The following is a 19,522-nucleotide window of genomic DNA, read 5'->3' as shown; positions in this document are numbered from 1 at the left end:
GAAATAGTTCACTTAATTAGCCCAGGAGTTCAATTAAAAACAGAAGCTGGCTGGAAAAAAAACCCTGCAGTCACAGGGGGTCCCCAGGACCGAGTTTGGGAAACACTGGTTCAGACGTATATGTACAATACATTATACCAGTGGTTTGATTATGCTCAAGAATGGTACCTATTGCAATCAAAACAGAAAAATGCTGCATGAAAATGCCACACTGATTTTTGCAATTGTGAAGATGTGGTCTTGTACCCTAAAAAAATATGCTATTAAATCACCCCTTCATAAGTCAGAGATACATGGGACTTTTAAAACTAGACTAGTCTTAAGTGGAGAGGAGTGGCGGGCTTTTTAGGGTTGAATGGAATGTTCTCATCTAGATTACTCTAATGAATAGGTCTGTATTAATTATAAATACTGAAACAAACGTAGAACTTTGAATGGTAATGTGTTTGTTTTTATAAAAGCTTGTTTTTACTGGTCACTGCCACTATGCTTTTTCCTGTTACATAAATGGAATTAATGACCTTTTTCCCCCCATTATTTCTCCACATAATTTAACTTTTTTTTTTTTTTTTTTTTTTTTTTTTTCAAAATTTGTTAGCCAAGTTCATATTTTGTTTTTTGCATTAGCCCTGTTGGTGAAAGATAAAGCTTTTTTTCCACAGTAGCTGCAGCTCTTTTTAAAGCCAGGGTCTTCCAGTTGCTATTTATCATAATGTCATTGAAAGTTCTTTACAGAAAAGACTGATAGTGCCTCCAGATATTCAAAGTCAGCTTCACAGATAGTCTGAAAAATGTTCAATTTGTTATGTGAAAACAATTGTGGTTAGTTGAAAATGGACAAAAGTTTTATTTGCCAAAATAAGAACTAGTACTGCCAAGATCAGACCTCTTCAGAGTGCCGCTTTTGGATGGGTGTCATAATTAAGACAGGCCATATTGTAAAAGTGGCTGTGTATGGAATTTGTAAATAAGCAAGCCACTTTGCTGCAAAGCAGCTTCCTTTACTATAACAGTGCAGTCAGAGAGGAAATGTGATCGTCCAACTCACAGACTGTTTCCTGAGCACACATTCAGCAAAAAAGTCAACACCATCAAACACAATGGATTCAAACTTTAGAGGGAGATAAAAAGAGAAGTAATTTAATACCAGGGATGAGGAAACAAAACTAAGTTTGGTACAAAGATTGTAACTCCAAAGAATTTACACTTAATTCTAGACTTAGACAATTCAGCTGACAGATGAGCTGTACATTTAGTAAGAAATATGTCCAAATTTACCACAGATGTGTCTTTTCATTATGCCCTCTAGCAGAAAAATGGCACCACACTACCCACAGACCCTCTTGGTTTGAACTAGAAAAACATTTTTGTTTTCCAAGAGATCGGGAATTGGAAGGCAGAGCCATTTTATAAAGCTGGTGGGGACCTTAGCTTGGTGCTATTTTTACTGATGCACTCCAAATAACTCAATTGAAGATCTGTAAATTGGTCTATCTCAAAAGTTCTTTTCTAAGCTTTGCCATGATTTGTATTTTGATGCTACTTTCTTCTCAAAGAAAGTGGTTTAATAAACAGAGAAAAAGGAATCTGAGGAGTCATCCTATGCATGGATGGGAATGGCAGACATATGTTGTCCAGCTGAACTTGAAGTGGAAGAAAAGGGACACTTCTTTAAGCAGAGAACCAACTTTAATGCATTCAGAGCTTTTTCCCTAACCCGTATCTTTTAATTAAAATGGACAATGAATGCCCGAGTGTGGATGGTGAACAAGCTTGTGTTTAGCACAGCTGCTCACAATCTGAAGTAGAAAAAGAATAGATGAACATGCCCTTATTGGTTAGTAAACAACAGGCTTGTTAATTTAAAATAGATATATTTATTTTACATAAAAAAAGTTAAACATCTTATGAAGTGTTCTTTTATGGCATTATGGATTATAGATAAACACTTTCTGTATTTTTTTTTTATAAGTATGCATTTTGAGTGGATTTTATTTCAGTATTTATCACGTTCACTGAATAAGAAGCCTAAAGAATTTCGTTTGTAAAAAAATGAATTGGTAAAACTTGTGGTCTGCAGTTTAATTGTAAAAATAAATGGTTAACACTTTGATACAAAACCTAAGCATTTCACATGTAGGAGCCTAGTTTAAAAAATGTAAAAGGATAAAATCAGAATTGGTCAATTCTAGTAACATGACATTGATTATTGATATCTGATGAAAAACATGACTGTGGCAAACCTATCCTTTAGTTATTAACAACTCTTAAGGTAATGGTCTAGAAACTCATTGCACTTTGCACCTAATGTTCAACAACATTTTAGCTAAAATTGTTTAAGATTGCAGATTTCTAATAAACAACACCGATAAAAGTAAAACAGAAGTCTGGTTTCAGACAAGTCCATAGCAAAACAAGAAACATCATGAGTTGAAAATTATATTTAATTCATTCAAATACCATTTTTTTTTCAAAAAGAATGTAGTAAATAAAAACATGTTCTCATTTCAAGTACTAATCACTTGTAAGGCTGCAAAAAAACCTACTCAATTCTACTAGAATGCAGATGTGGAAGCTATAAGCTTCACAGTACTAATATTTTTCTGTACATATGATGTAAAATTAAATGATAATGAATACTCAAATATGATAGTTTTGCTTTTGCCAATTTTGTTCAACCATGACATAAGATTAAGCAAATTAAGTTTAAAAATGCAAAGACTGACTTCCGTAAGAATTATACTGTTTAAAAACCTTTTCCTCTTACAAAAACCGATCTAAAATTGACATAACACACTTGATAATGCATACAAAAAGCAAGTGCAAGCATACAATAGGCCGTATCCCTGACAGATTAAAAAAAAAAAAAAAGCGTGGTATAAAGGGGGCAAATTATAAAAGCTTAAATTAATGGCAATTACATTTCAAATTATGACAGTTCACCTTACAAGAGTTTTTCATGGAGACCCTTTTAAAATGGTAGTAATTTCCATTTGAACTGTGAAGCTCACAAAACCAAGAGCACCTTAGCACAGCACAAGTTTCCAAAATCCACAACTCAGGTTACTAATGTGAGTAAGTTGCTTAAAAATACAATAGGCTAGAAGTGTCTTGTGTGACATGGAAATTTAAAAATTTACACGTTTACACACACACACAAAAAAAAACAAAACAAACAAACAAAAAAAAACACCTCACTTTGTGGGACAAAATGAAGAAAGTAGAATATGGATAATTACTGCAGTAAAAACGTGTCAATCAGGATTTGTCTCTGCAGTCCACTAAAAAATTCAATAAATATTCTGCCTACTTCCAGGAGGCATGGCTGAATCAGCTTGTGTGTGTGACAGAGAAGGATCATCATGAATAATCTCAGCAAAAACAGGTAATGCTTTGTAAGGTACTGCAGGAAAGATGGTATACCAAGGCTAGGTCTTTTTGCACAAAGCAGCATAGCAACTTCATCCCTTTACTTTTCAGTAAAGTGATGTTTCCCAAAAAGAAAAAGTAATACATTTGCATTCCTGCATCCAGGAGTTCATACAACACTGGTGGGAAAACTATAACCTTTCATAGGGCCTCACTGAGAGCTAATCCAGCCATTTGACTTGTACTCCTGGCAAACAGCCTTGGACAGCACAGCTTGAAATGGAAAATAATCTAACTGTAAAGAATAGACACTTAAAATTATTTCAATGCAATATTTAACTGCAATATCAAAAGAAATTCATGCATAAGGACTGTCAATTGGCCAGGTAAGAACAGAAGTTAGCAAAACAGCTAGCAAAACCACGGCACATGGGTGCTGCAATCTTCCACTCATCTACAGTGAAGAATTTCAGAGAAATAACAGATTGTCAGCTCAACCACTTATTTAAGATTTGCATCACAGATAAAATTTTTAACACAGAACGATAATAATAATAATAATAATAATAATAATAATAATAATGAGGTGCTTAACATGAAGATGGTACTATAATTGTAATCGAAGATCTTCCTCTGAACCTCGTTCATCGGTCAAAAGTGAGGTCTTCAATTTTAAGCACAGTATTATGAGATTGACCTTCCTGTTTACATTGTACGCTAATTTTTCTGGAAGCAACAAACAATATTTTAGAAAAAATGCAAATGTTTAGCATGTTGCAGGCATACAACTGGATATTGGACATTTGAAATCTGTGACATAAGAATTTTCTTTATTTACTATTTTCAATAGATGTTTTCACATCGTTAGCCATTGTTGGCCTATAGCACCAATCATCAATGGGTTCTACTTCTCTCATTTTGCATGAAAACACAAGATCACAATTTTATCTTGGCCATCACCACAAACAATATGGGGTAACGTATAATATAAAACTTTGGATAGAATATTCCTTTAATAATAAAAATATACACACGGTCAATGAGTTTTGAGAAAAGCAGGACAATCAACTCAGTCCTGTGAGGGGGAAATGAGATTTTGCTGCTTGTCAATTTGAAAAACCATATAACAAATTGTTTTCACAGTCTTTACCACAACATCCATGAACATAATCAACAAAAGAACGTCACCTCTATTCTCCCCTAAAAATAATATCTCAAATGGTGGAGGTTAACTGCCATTTGGCCTATTTTCAAGCATTTTGTCCCATTACAATCAAAAGAGGTGTTACTTGTACATTGATTACTTCAAATGAAAAGGGTGGATTTACGGAACCATAGGACTGAAAAAAGAAATTAATATGTTTATAATTTTATTTTTTTCTGGTATCTCCACTTTGGAAAGAATACAAAAGCAGTAGCACCATAAAAAAAAAAGATGACTAAATTGATTAAACAAGAGTGCACATAATGACTGAATGTATTCCTTTTGTTTAATATATCCCATGTGAAACAAGAACCAATTACAAAAGCAACTTAGTTTTTACTAGAGTGTAAACCTTTTTGTATAACCCCACAACTGAAAAATATGATGTAGAAAATCTTTAATTTTTACTGCTAAATCAAAAAGATCAGCAATCCATTGAACAAGTTGCTCCTTAAAGGGTCCAAATGCAGATAAACACCCTCAAGTTATGACTTTGCCACCACTTTTTGGGCTTAAACAAAGGTCCCAATTTAGATGTTTACATGTCTCCACATTTGCTTCTTTTTAGTTCTAGAAACTCTCAAGCATGCACAATTTCAAGTGTGCCAAGTGTCCAATAACTTTACTTGGCCATCCTTCACAATCACAATGCACTGCAGAAAAAGCAGTAATTTACTGCACTTCGAGCCAACAACAAGGGCCAATAGTGCTTACAAAATTCTGTTTGTAATGAGAAGTATATGGGCAGACAAAAAAAAATAAACTAGAGAGAATGGTCATTGTGTGCAGCATTCAACAGTACCACAATAAAATTTTAAAACCAGCAGTACTACAAACAGCATTTACTTATACCACATTGTCCTGCATGAATGTATCTCAAAGTGCTTTAAAAACTAATAAAGAGTAGAGAATAAACTAATTTCCAAGGCTGCAAATGCATTGTAATTGTAAATTTTCAAGCACTCTGAGAACACACTCACTGACAAGTTCTCTCCATCTATATCTTTAAAAAAAAAAACTAACAAGCGTGACTCTGCTAATAAATCCTGTTTAATAATTATTATAATTACACGTGCGTCAAGACCTTAAATCAGGCCATGTGTGAGACACACCATATCTGCTGCAGGGGTGGGCAAAGTCAGTCCTAGAGGGCCGCAGTGACTATGGGTTTTTGTTCCAACCCAATGGCCTAATAAGAAGCACTTATTGCTCAAGCAACACTTCTGTTTCATTTTAGTTGCCTCGGTCGTTAAGATTTTGAACCCTTATTACTTATTTTAGTCTTAAACAGCTATATTCTCGGTTTTTAATTGCTCCTTATTAGCAATAAGATGCAAATGACAAAGGAAATCCGCAGTTCTCCATTTATCTCATTTCTGTTTACACCTATGTGTATATATTGTGCACTATTTGGTTTAATTAAATATTTGGAAAGAAAGTGAAGAGAAAAAAGTGAAGGACTAAGAATTACTCATCCGGTTTTAGACTGCAAATCATTTTTATGATATCCTTAGAAAGGAAAAAAAGATCTAGGATATGAGAGTGACCTGACAGGGTAGCGTTAAAGCACTAACAAGCCATGAAATTTAATTATTGGCAAGGATTGTTTTCTAATTAAGCAACTGGGTTGGATCAGAAACCTGCACACACCGCGGCCCGCCAGGACCGACTTTGCCCACCTCTGTGCTAGCATCAAGTGCTCCACTGAAATTAAGCCTTCAAGCTTGACAAACGCTTTAGGGTGGTACAATTCAGTGTTTAAAGCCATACGCACTCCGGATTGCTCCTTATCTCTAAACACATCAAAGCCCATCCTAGTTTCCAGTAATGTAAACTATATTTAAGCAAACTTCATAGTTTAGACACAGGAAGGGATGTTTAACATTCAACTAAGATAAGATTTTACACAAAAGAGGTTATAAAAGCTAAATGCATGCATTAGCAAGGATGAACAAAAAATTTAAATGTAATGGACGCCATTCACTTTTCAAATTTTGGGTCACAAACAGTAATCCCAATAAAGTACCATGTTGCATTATCTAACATTTGTACAAAAAAACCTGTTACAAACATGCCATGTACAAAAAACTAAGAGAGGAATATGCACATACAATGACAGTGTTGTTAACCCCTTCACCGCCCTCTGCCGGATATATCCGGCACCGCTGTTTTAATGCTAACGCCATACTGCCGGAATTATCCGGCACATTTGCCTGTGGTTATATGAATGCCTGGCAAGTAGTATAACTGACGGTTTGGCGTGGGTATTATTACTACGTTGTATTTCGACAAGTCTGTGGTTGTTTTGGCCGGTCATGTGACGTGATTCGCATGTAACAGCTGTGAATATGGCGAAACGTAAACTGACTTCAAGTGAGGCTTTGCAGGCGATTTTGGACAGTTCTGATCATGATTGTAGCAGTTCTGAAGAAGATTTTAGTGACAGTGATGAGCAGCAACGTGCGCTGCATGATATTGTGAATGAAGACGCATCGGATGACGGCGCTGAGTGGGTGTATCCCCAGCATCTCAGCTGGGCTGCTGCCCGTGGTGAACTACCTTTTCTGCATTCGTTTGAGGGAACGTGTGGCTTTATTGTTGATGTAAACAATTACACTGCTGAGCAGTTTTATGAGCTGTTTGTGTCACCTGATTTGATTAGACATTTTGTTCATCAGACAAATCTGTATGCAGCACAGTTTATTGAGAAAAATCCCAATTTACCTCCACATTCCCGTGTTCGTGCTTGGTTTGACACTGATGAAAACGAAATGAAAAAATTCATTGGGATTTTGATGTTGATGGGAATAATCAGAAAACCAGATATTGAGATGTACTGGTCTACAGATCCTATGTATGCAACACCTATTTTTGCAGCTGTCATGACACGTAACCGATTCTCTTTGCTGCTGAAATTCTTTCATTTGAATGACAACAGAAACGAGCCAGATAAGAAAGATCCAAACCGCGACCACTTGTTCAAGCTACGTCCTTTGATTGATCATTTATTTGAAGCATTTCAGTTGCCCTACATGCCAGGACCGTCAGTTGCAGTTGATGAAAGTTTATTGTCGTGGAAAGGCCGCTTACAGTTTCGACAGTATCTACCATTGAAAAGGGTATGGTTTGGTATCAAGATGTTTTGCTTAGCTGAGAATTCAGGTTACATTTATAGATTTCGTGTATACACTGGCAACTTGCACAACATTTAGTGGTCAATACTGCTTGAATAAATGTAAAAAATGTAAAAAAAAATGTAAAAAAGTAAAAAAACAAAAATTGTTCAGATTTCGCCTGGCTTGGGGAATATTTAGGGAGTTGGCGGTTAAAGGGTTAATATTCAAACCAGCCATACTCGTATGATGGAAATCGTAAGTGGTTAAACATCTGTAGTATTCTTTTGGGACATAAACAAGTTACTATTTACTCTAAGCACAAAAAGGAGAATACAGTACAATTTATGGATGTCAACAAATGAGGGGGTCTTAGCAATAAAAACCTGCAAGCAATGTACAGTTTATATTATAAATGCCACAAATAAAGGGCGAGGCAGAAAGGACGGACGTCTTTGAAATGGCTAGAACACACCACTAGGTGGAGTGACAGATGTGCGGTATGTGGCGTTAGGTTCGTGAAGTCTTAGCATTTTTTTTATTTTCTTTTTAGTTGAGACCATGGAGCCATGGATGATACAACACCGTGTTTTTGCATACGACTGTTTTGTCAAGAACAACCAATCTATTACCACAGTTCAGCGTGAGTTTCGTTGCCATTTCAATATCCACAGAAATAAAGCTGTTCCCGCTCACAACACTATCCTATGTTGGGTTAAAGCACTTTGTACATGAGGTACACTAATGAACAAAAGACCGCCGGGGGCTACACGAACGGCAAGTACCCTTGAAAATGTGGAAAGCGTACGACTAGCCCTGCTGTGCAGTCCAAGTCGATCTGCTCGGAAGCATTCTTCTGAACTTGGCCTCAGTAATCGTTCGAAGCGTTATATCGAGATGATAAACAACTTCTTTTTACCTGAATTACGACGAAAACGTATTCCCATCTGTCGTGTGTGGTTTCAACAGGATGGGGCGATAGCCCACACAGCTAGAGCATCAATGGATGTTATTCGCCCTCTCTTCCCTGGTCACCTCATTTCCAGGTTTGGTGACATTCATTGGCCTCCTCGGTCCCGACTTATCCATGTGCGATTATTTCTTGTGGGGTCATTTCAAGGCACATGTATACGAGCATAAGCCCCATACATTGGAGGAACTGAAGGAAGCCATTCGCGTGGAAGTCACCCAAATCGACAGAGCGATGTTGAAAAGAGTGGAGGCCAACTTCCAGAAATGCATCAGTGATAACAGACACCACATGGGAGATGTTGTTTTCCACACTTGATTTTGTCAAATGCTATTTCAATATGAAGTCAAATCTTTCAATAAATTTCTTTGTAAGAAAAAAAATAACAATTTTGTGATTTTGTAAAAAGCGTCCGTCCTTTCTGCCTCGCCCTGTACAAAGTAGTGTTAAATATTAAGTTAATTTATCAATTGCTCCTCTGTATACAAGTAGTATCACAACACTGACAATGTTATGGTGCAAGCCAGTTACAATTTGGTGCATACTATTATATGCTCTAGCAAAAGCCCTATTAAACAAAACACAAATCACAAGGGGGACAGAACAGGTTTTATTTTATGAAAAACAATAGTATCTCTTTAATATGTATTTTCTTCTTTCTCTTAAAATAAAATTTGTATTTCTTCATTACCTAAAACATCTTGAAACTAAACTGCTGTACTAAACCACCAGCCTTTGCTCAAACATTCCCCCTCAAGAAAAGCTCTTGCTTCTCCCTCAAATGAACAATGAAACCTCACTTCTTCCACCCACATTATTGGTATCTTGGTCCAGGATCCAGACTTTCCATGTATTACAGCTGATGGGCGACTTTCCAATTTATGTTATTCAATTATTCAATCATTTTCCAATCAGCCTACTCCTGTTTTCGACTCTCTTCAAAAAATGAGGTCTTTTCTCAATGTACCTCTTATAAGCACATTTACTTTTTGTGCTTAGTTTTTTTTTTTGTGTGAATTACATGAGTGTGCACCACACTATCAGCAAATCAAATTATCTAGTTAGGAAGCAATCCTTATATAGCTGTAATTTGTCATTTTGCTGGAAAATAAGACTGTCTAGCCGATTCAGTGAGAACCTTACAATTACACCCCGAAAATCTGTAAAAAGTACCTGAATGAGATACTGGGACAACATGGCTACTAGCTAAACAAACTAGCTTGGTAGATCTAATGGTCTGCCTGCTACTATAAGAGATGCCCCTTCGGTCTCAGCTTTTAAATCCCAGCTGAAGACTCACTGCTTCAGTTTAGCATATCCTGACTAGAGCTGCTGATTAACAACAGAAATGCAGTATGTACAGTTAGTCATTAGCACTAAAACATAAGTAACATGATAGTTAGAATTGGATACTAACCCTCACCTATTCTGTTTTTCTTCTCGGTACTCAAATGTGGCACTTGGTGCCACGGCCCACCTGCCAAGTTATTTTGCCTGCCTAAGGTAAAGTCATCCCTGATGGAGGAGGGGTCCTTTCATCGGATTGGCTGGCCCAACACTGTTTCAGCCATAGAGTGGCCAAATGGGGGAGGCAGCTTGATGGATGAGGTCTCCTGGAGTCTAAAATTATCCATATCTTCTTATGTGATATCATCTACTGTTAAATTCTGCTCCGTACTTTTTTTTATTTTTTATATTTTATTGAGGATTTATTCTGTGTATTGTATTGTATTGACCCCCACTGCACGCCCAACCTACCTGGAAAGGGGTCTCTCTTTGAACTGCCTTTCCCAAGGTTTCTTCCATTTTTCCCTACTAGGTTTTTTTGGGAGTTTTTCCTTGTCTTCTTAGAGAGTCAAGGCTGGGGGGCTGTCAAGAGGCAGGGCCTGTTAAAGCCCATTGCGGCACTTCCTGTGTGATTTTGGGCTATACAAAAATAAACTATTGTAAACTGTAATGTTCTCATCTACTCGGTCAGGTTTCTTTCCTTCATTACAATTTCCACATAAAGAGCCATATTGGTTATAATTAAGGTGTTACTAGCATTGCAAAAATAATGGTTTCAGTATTAATAACACTGTTTTATACTCATTTAACTTAAAGTATTATGCTCAGCACATTAACTAATGCAGTTCATACATATTAATTGTTCGGTATATAGAATATGCACTACAATCTCTGGGAATTCATTATTTGTTGATCATGTGACCCTGTCAGATTTGTAGGTTGTAGGAGGCCGCCTTAAGCAAAAAGCTAGTAATTTAAATAGTAAACACCACATGACATTTTCATGACAGGACAGAGATTGAATTACTATGTAAAATTTGGAAACAAATACCCCTAAGTAAAAAATGCATCAGAAGCCACTTCTTTCCATCTACACCCGCCACGTATTCTGAAGAGTTGGTGTGAATCTGAATGACCCCTGTGTGCAAACCTACAAACTTGGATTGTCTGTGTGCCATGTCTAAACACCTGGAATGTAGGCCTGAACGGTTGATAGAATGTTACACATTAGAGCACATACCCAAGATAGAAAGGCAGAACTAAAAGCAGTAATTTTCTGAAACATTCCTATCAATAGCATCAATAATGGCACCATATTCAAATAAAAGCAGATGGGCTTCATTCTACTCATAGCACAAACTGTAGCCTGCAAAATACTCCTTTTAGTCAGTCATTTTCTTATCTTTGCAACCTTTCAAAATCAATTTCTTACTAAATAACAATGTAAACCTAAATGAATTTTAGAGCTACATAAAATAAACGCACAATAAATATTAAATACCTCATTTTGTCAGACTTCTTGCAAACTATGCAGCCTGACAATACAAGTGTTTAGACATGGGCATGGTACTTTCCCCATTTCATCTTGACACCTCTGCCATCTACCTAACCCTATCATGCAATATTTCAGTAAACCAAACTACCACAAATAAGAAAAAAAAAATTTGTAAATTTGTCTTTGTAATACAATTTTTATGATCTGTAATTACAATGCTAATTTAAAAAAAAAAACAACACTGATCATTCATAGAAAGCAGTCATAACGGAAACAGTGGTGGTATTAATTGTGCTGTGTAAAGCCCTGCCTCGCCCTCTTTAAGACAACATGAGCAACAACAGTAGGAATCCACCTTTTTCAATGCCAAGCCTAACAAGTCAGCGACAGCAACAATGCAAAAAACAACTCTGTATGGGACACCACTTTATTACAGACAATACCAATACACAAACCTCATACAGTGCCAAACTAGAGTTACCAATAACCCCAATATACATATATTTGGGAAAAAACAGAGTACCCCAAGAGTGACTACACATGCAAAGGTAAAGGTGGAGAAATGGTGAACCATATAAATGGCGAATAGGCAGGGAGGGAAAACCCAGGCACTTGGAACCATAAAACAAGAGTGCTACTGTAGCCAGAATAAATTTTACAAAGGAACAATGACAATAACAAAAATATACAAATTAAGGCACATTTGATTTTTCAACTTTAAGCAATGGCAACCAACTCTCTAATGTTGTTCTTCCAGAAAAAAGTAACACCTTTTAAAATGTCCTTGTAAATGTAGATCTTATGCAGGCCTACAAGTCCATCCATCCATCCATTATCCAACCCGCTATATCCTAAATACAGGGTCACGGGGGTCTGTCTGCTGGAGCCAATCCAGGCCTACAAGTCAATTTTGCCAAATTTGTTCAAGCTTAGTTAGTAGAAAGTGAGTAGCTTTGTATTTATACAATAAACATCTCCCAAAGTCCTTAAAATTTGTTTTAAGTGGTTAAAATTTTATTTGGGATATAAATAAAATGTATCAATTAAAGACTCTAAAATGTAATGTACCAAATGAACAGCTTTTTTTTCTGTTAATAATCCATTTTAACTTAAAAATCCTCCCAGTGCCAAATACTTTCATTTTACACAGCTTAATATATAAGTGGGCAATGGTTATACCAGTTGCAGTTGACCCACCATTTGCTTGGTGCATGCCAATATGCTTGCCTCCAGTGTGCCTAGAATTCTACAAGAGGTAACAATAAGCTCTCTGCTTTGGATATGTTTCACTGGCAGAACCTTGCAATTCAGGCAACAAACCAATAGGCAACATAGCATAATAAAGGCAAATCTAATATCCTTTTTTCCTTTGTCATAGACAAAAAAAAATGTCAATGTGAAAAATACAAGGACTTGTTAGACCTGAAACTGCTGCTGACATATTGAAGTTTGAGCTATCAACATCCATTATAAGCCAGAAATCAGAGGCTGATCCATAATCACAAGTTGAATGCTACTTCCATTTCCAACAATCACATACAATTATGTTTGTATCAATGATAAATTATAAAGCCAAACCTTTTGTGCTATTCTTCAGGGTGCTGAAAACACAATAAGCAGATAAGCTGACATTTCTTAAAACCATAGGATGAGCTCTAGCTCTCTACTAAATAGCCACCAATCTCTTGGTATTGCGTATATAAAAATTAAGTCGTTCTCTCCTTTACACATTAACTGCAAGACTCAAAAGAAACATGGGTGCATAGGAAAAATGCCTCCTTTAGAAATACTTACAATGGGAAATGGCGCTGCTCAATGTCCACTTTGGTGAGTTCTTCCTCCTCGATGTCAGTCTCTCCACCAGAGCTGCTATCCGTTACATCAGAGTCAAAGGCACGCTCTGTAGCCCTCAGATTAGCAGTTCCACTCAGAAATAACCTCTCCAAATCTGTGGGTACTGTGCCACTTTTAAGAAACTGGCCGAGTCCATCAGAAGTGCTATTTTCTGTGGCTACTCTCCGTAAGGCAGCCTCTGCTTTGCGTGTGAGTACTGCAGGGCTGCGCTGCCGAAGCGAGTCCAAGCTGGGCAGCTTGCTAAAGCTAGTCTGCAGAAATCCACCAAGTTGCTGCTGCACATGTCTCTCCACCTGCTTTGCCTGGACTACCTGCAAACGTTTACGGAGTCTCCGGACCCGGCTTTCAATTTCATTTTGACGGCTTTGGTTCTGCAGAGTCCTAGCACGGATTTCAGCGTCCAAAGTGCTGAAGGGACTGAGGGATGGTGAAGAAAGTGGGTTTATTTGACGACTAGTGCTCCATCCTTCACTTTCTGAACCAAGAGAAAACCCTGGATTCAATACCCCATTTTCCCCAGTTCTACTGTCTGCTGTATCAGTGCAAGGTGACAGAGGGTTTACAGCAGTAAAAGACTCAGAGACCTCTAGATTTCTTAAGTTCCCCACAGGCAGCTCTTCGAGTGCTTCCCCTTTAACAATAGTGCAACTGGTTATACCATCTTTGAAAATTCCCTCAGGAATCCTCAGCTGTTCTTGGTCAGAACTGACAACAGGCATGGTTTTGCCTCCATTAGCTGTGGCAAAAATAACTGCCCCACCCGAGTCGGAGTCGACAGCAGATTTGGTAACTTTCTTAGAAAGGCCATTCATTGGTGTCTGGCCACTCCCACTCATAGTTTTACGATTGTCCCCAGAAAACTCCAAAGTCTGATGCTGTCGGGCAGCCAGCAGTTCTGCCTTTATATTACTGTTATTAAAAATTGTAGGATTCAAACGTGTGCGAGATTTCAACGATGTCTGCTTGAAAAAGACACCTTGCAGCTTCACGGGGTCCTTAGTGGAGCCAACCGCTGGCACATCAGAACACAGAAAGGATGTCACCAGAGCAGGCAGCTTACTGCGCTGCTGTTGCTCTTCCTTCTTAGGACTACTGCAGAAACCAAGGTCTTCTGCTGTGGTCGTGGAGACTATGGCTTTGTGCTTTGTGGTGCCGTTGCTGGAGATAAGGATGTTGCTGGCGTTGCTGTTGTTTTCCACGCTGCCTGGGGAAAGGGTGGAAGATGGCGGAGCCACTTTGAAGCGGATATGGTGAGCTTCGCCTGGTGCATCGGTAAGAGCGGGCGCCATCGCAGCCATGCAGTGCAGAAAGACGGGCGCTGCGGCCTCTCCCAGGGCTAAGGCCAGCTCCACACCACCCTCTCACTGCCTCAGTAGAGGACAGCCTGCCAAGAGAACACAGACAAAAAGGGACAAGGTAAGAGTCAGCAAATAATGAAGACAATAATTGTGAAGAAAGACTTCATTTGATTATCAGATGATACCAGCTTCCTGGAAGGCAAATACTTGAACCAATAACTGAGATCGGACTGCTTATTAAAAATGTGTTCAAATAAATCTGAATGCTTAGTAATTCAATGAATAATAGTAGCAATGACAGATTTAAAATATTGCTTTCATAATAAATTAAATTTGCACACAGATAATATCCTGAGTAGTATTGGAAACTAATTAGTGTGAGTTTTTGATATCCTGAGAAGCCAGCACAGCACTGGAAAAGTATTAAACACTGAAAGTCTATGAAGTCTGGCTGGAAAGACATGTGTGAACACTGCAGCTCTGGAATGAATGTGACAAAATGATTCTGCTGACCTTCCCCCTTTTTTGGGCATCTGCCCCTATAATGACCAAATCAACGACCAAACAGGTGTCATTTTATTGGACTACTTGGGAATAACTGTCTTAGTAAAAGTTTCTTGTGCTTTTGTTCAACATTCCCTAACTTAGTACTTTTGCTGCTCATCTTTCAAATATTTTTTTGTGTTAATTTTTAAACTATGCTGATTAGTGCTGTCAAATTAGCTAAAAAATAAGGTTTGAATATTCCACTCAAAAATAAGTAAATATTTGAAATTACGTGTGTAACATCTAGAGTTGTTAACCTAAGTTTGCACATGCTTATTTTAACTTTATTATCTAGGGCCACAAAAGGAACACCAGCAGCAAAAAAAAAAATCTTAGTGGTACTCTGGCAACTGTTATTTAAATACACATCACAATAAGTCTGACACCAGCAGAGTGCTATAAGACCCGCACAACATTTTCACACACACCTCATAATTTACGGAGGCACCACAAGTGGGGGAAAAAAAAGTTAAAGAATTTAATAATGCAGCTGAGTGCAGTGCCAGCAAGAGTGGCTTCTTAGGGTTTAAAGCACCTTTTCACAAGGAATATGGTTCTGTTAGTAAGATCAGGATAGGATGAGAATAGTGAGAAAAATAAGAGAGCAGGGAATAGGCAAGCAGGTCAAAAGTGGACTTGTTTGGTTATTTTGGAGGGCAGCAACAGGGTAAAGTTAGTGTTACAAGACTCAGAATAAAAAGCTGGTCGGCAGCCTGTGGACTCAGTAAGAAAAGCACCAACTGTGTGGCTTACGGGATGGTATCATCCACACAACTGTGTTACTTTTTTTCTTCTTTACAAAGGAGGCAACATTTTAATACAATTGGCTTGAACAGTTTTTAATTACACCTCATTGTCTTAGGCATTATGTATCAATCCGGCAGCCACACAAGACAGAGGCAGGACACAGAGTGTTGGCTCTTTAAAGTGGGGATTTTAAAGTGGTGTATTACAAGGAAAATTTGAACAACGAGTTATTGTGTATTACTTAAATGTGAAGGTCTTAGTATTAAACAATAGTCAGGCATCTCAGGTTTAAGAGTGAATGGGACAGAATCAGATGCAAATTGATACTTTCAGGACACCAGAAAAGTGTTTATAGAAAGCTGTCTGTTTGTGAGATCAAAAAATAAAACTAATGTTGTGATGGGGCCTAGCTGTATGTTTTACTAATAAACAATCTAATCATTCAAAATTACAAAATGGCTGTAGTGCAAAAACAGATCTGCAAAATACTGCAGCTTTGCACAGCGCATCTGGAATACCTTGATGCCAAAAAAGTGTGGGTAAAACAAACAGCTGTACTTTTACAATCGAATATCAGTACTTGACTTTGACAAATAAGATTTTTTTAAATAAATTTGAATTAAATTTAAATAGCAACATTCAATCCGACAGCCCTAAAGTTTATATGGATAATTGTGTCTGTGCCATAATTTCCCATATAGAGAGAAGTTGGAAGGATGTGCTGATTACATTGAGTTTCTACACCCACCACACAATGAACCACCCGGATTGGGACCAGAGTGCAGCCATGAAACGGGTGACACCTCAGCACCACACTAGAAAAGTGAGTTTTTTTTAAAAAAACAAGTGGCTGGAGTGCCAATTATGCCACCAATCCCCAAGTTTTTCCAGTAAGATGGAGGACCTGCTCACGGGGCTGGATGAATGTTAACGTTATACCCAAGATGAAGCAACTGCAAGTTAAGGGCCTTGCTCATTCGCCCAACAGAGTAGAGTCACTTCTGGCATTTACAGGATTCAAACTGGCAATCTGCCCTTTACCATATAGTACAAGAACCATGAACAGTGCCCCATTTGTATATAGAAGACAGATAAGCCAGAGCATTGGTGCCCCATTCAGGATTTTGCCACAGTAGGCTCCAGCACTACACAACCTTGAACTATGTTAAGGGAGTTTGATACATGACTGTTTGAATGAAGTGGCAAGTGACATTCTTCTGGCCTCTGGTGGCACCAGCATGGAACCATATGTAGCCCTTTAGGGTTGGGTTGCTAATGGAATTTTTAATATTGAGAATTGGCAAAAGAGAAAAATATCTATAATATCAAGAATATCTAACTACAAGGACTTGCCAGCAATGATGTTAGGAATGAATTTTCTACAATCTGTAATTCTCATGAACACAGAATATTTTTAGGTACCTTTGAGAAGGGATTGCTGAGAAAATACATTGTTGTATGTCCTTTAGGGTTGTCGGTTTACCACACAGTATAAGCCCACAACATCAAGAAAAAGCCCTTCACATTTAATGGTATGCACAAACGTCACATAAACTAAAATGATTCAAAACAATTTTTCCTTTTCTTCTTTTAAACATGAATATGCCCCCCCCCCCCCCCAAAAAAAAGCACAACAGCACAGTCCCTCAGAAAAAAACAAACAGGCGTACGAATAATAATTTAATAAAATAGCTAAAGAAAAGGCAATATATTTTAAAGATACTCTCTTTCCAATGAGTTATTTAAAAAATGTGTTACGCATGTATTTAATTTCATATATGAATTGAGGGAACAGCCATCATAGCCTAACTAAAACAGACATATCTGTGGTGAGTGCATAAAATTCCACTCTAACAGTGAAAGCCATTTCATCTTCCTTAACTTTAATTCACATTTCAGGGACTAGGCACACAATTGTCCTGGGGTTCAATTCATGGATCAGTTCTTTGAATGAGGCATTTTCTACAATGTAAAACTGGAGAACGCCTTAATTTAAAAAACTGACAGCAGCATTAGTACAATCCTTGAATCTGATATTCTCCTTTTATATTTTGCAGCTTTTGCAAATGAAAGCTGTATGTCTGATGTGGAAGACCCCACGAGGAAGAAGGTATGCCTTTGCTTGAAGTCTTCACATTGGTTCAGTTTAGTATTGTGTAGTGCAGAACATGTGTGGTCCTCAGAGGTACAAAAACATTTATAGCTTTTTCTCAATTGTTTTTTGAAATGTTGATGAAAGGCAGCTTAAAATGGAAATAATGGAAAAAAAAAAAAGTGCTGGTGCTTTTTACTTTGGACACAAGATCACCCAGCTCCATCTTCTGCTTTTGACTATATGTCACAGAAAGCTCAGTAATTTTTCTTTGCACACGTGAAATGGTTCAAAACCAGAATTACAGCTTTTGTTTCTAATCTGCCTCAAGACACACTCCATTTGTTTAAAAGAAGGCCTAAATTTTTATTAAAACCAAGAAAAGAACAAAACTGTGTGACGATGCCGGTTCTGCTCTATGCTCCCGTCTTACTTCAGGGAGCTCTGAACCTGACACAGTTGGTAATGTTACCGATGAGCTGGACAGTGAGGCACAACAATGAAGCAAGGGGATGGTGCAAAAAGTGCAGAGTGCTTTTATTTAAAACAGCAACAACAAAACAAAGTGTTCAAATAGTGTTGTGCTGCAAAGTCATTAAATAAATAATCCGATAAAATGAGTGAATTAGTGGAGGTGAAAAACACAATGAAGAAATACTTTAAAAACAACGAGGTTAAAATAACGGCCGGAAGCAGTCTTTTAAAACACAAAACCTGGTGCATCCTTTAACCTGGCAACTCCCCTGCTTCTCCCTTCCGGGCCCCGCAACAGGGGAGTTGCCCTACCAGCATATGCAGCTCCTTCAATACTGGTCCGGTAGCCCTCCAATCCTCGGCTACGTCGGGCACCAGCCAGACCAAGGCTTGGGTTCCTTCCCCCAGCGGCCAGGGGCACTCACGCTGGGGCATAACACACCCAAAGCCTCCACGACTCCCGCTATCGTCAACGGCCAGTCGACTCCACTGCCTGCTGACTCCAGCTGCTCCCAATTACTCAGCTGGAGCGACAGCTTCATTCTGCCCCCTCCAAGAGTTGGCCACACTTCTCCGGGGCTCTCCTACCAGCTGCCTGCCTTTGCTCATGCGAGCCTGCCATCGCTCGCTCACACTGCCTCCACACTTCTCTAGCCTTCGTCTCCCTTAACCTCCCGTTCTCTCTCCTCTTTTTTCTCCTTCCTAACCGCCTCACACTTCTATTTATTACGGGGACGTGGATCAGGTGTGGCAATTCAGCAGCTCCCAGCAACAATTACGGATGCGGATGACTCCTCACCTGTGCACTTAAGCGAGGACAGTCCGCATCACGATTTCATCCGGGAACCGTTCCGCTACACTACCATGCCCCCTCTCTAAGCTGCGATTGTGGAGACTATTTATTTAAAAAGTGTCCTTTTTCACTTGAGCTATGGACCCGCTACACCACAAACTGCTGATATGAAAACAAAACATCTAATTGTTAGATAATATTGAATATTGGACCAACCCTAGCAGCATATTTGACCAATCACAAGCAATTTTAAAAGGTAATATAGATTTGGTACAAACAG

At 38.2% G+C, this 19,522-nt stretch overlaps 1 protein-coding gene across 4 annotated transcripts in view; it reads right to left on the bottom strand.

The window, feature by feature from the left end:
- The window catches only part of kansl1b (KAT8 regulatory NSL complex subunit 1b), a 174,072-nt gene that overhangs the window by 81,830 nt on the left and 72,720 nt on the right, over positions 1–19,522 (bottom strand). For all 4 annotated transcript variants that reach the window (XM_028819824.2, XM_028819823.2, XM_028819826.2 and 1 more), the window contains exon 2: positions 13,233–14,676. In XM_028819824.2, the coding sequence (XP_028675657.1) occupies positions 13,233–14,590 (1,358 nt within the window). In that variant the 5' untranslated portion in view covers positions 14,591–14,676. The remainder of the gene's footprint in view (positions 1–13,232; positions 14,677–19,522) is intronic.

Source organism: Erpetoichthys calabaricus, chromosome 14 (assembly GCF_900747795.2).
Source record: "Erpetoichthys calabaricus chromosome 14, fErpCal1.3, whole genome shotgun sequence".
Taxonomy (NCBI): Eukaryota; Metazoa; Chordata; class Cladistia; order Polypteriformes; family Polypteridae; genus Erpetoichthys; species Erpetoichthys calabaricus.
This window is presented reverse-complemented; position numbering and strand designations above follow the sequence as displayed.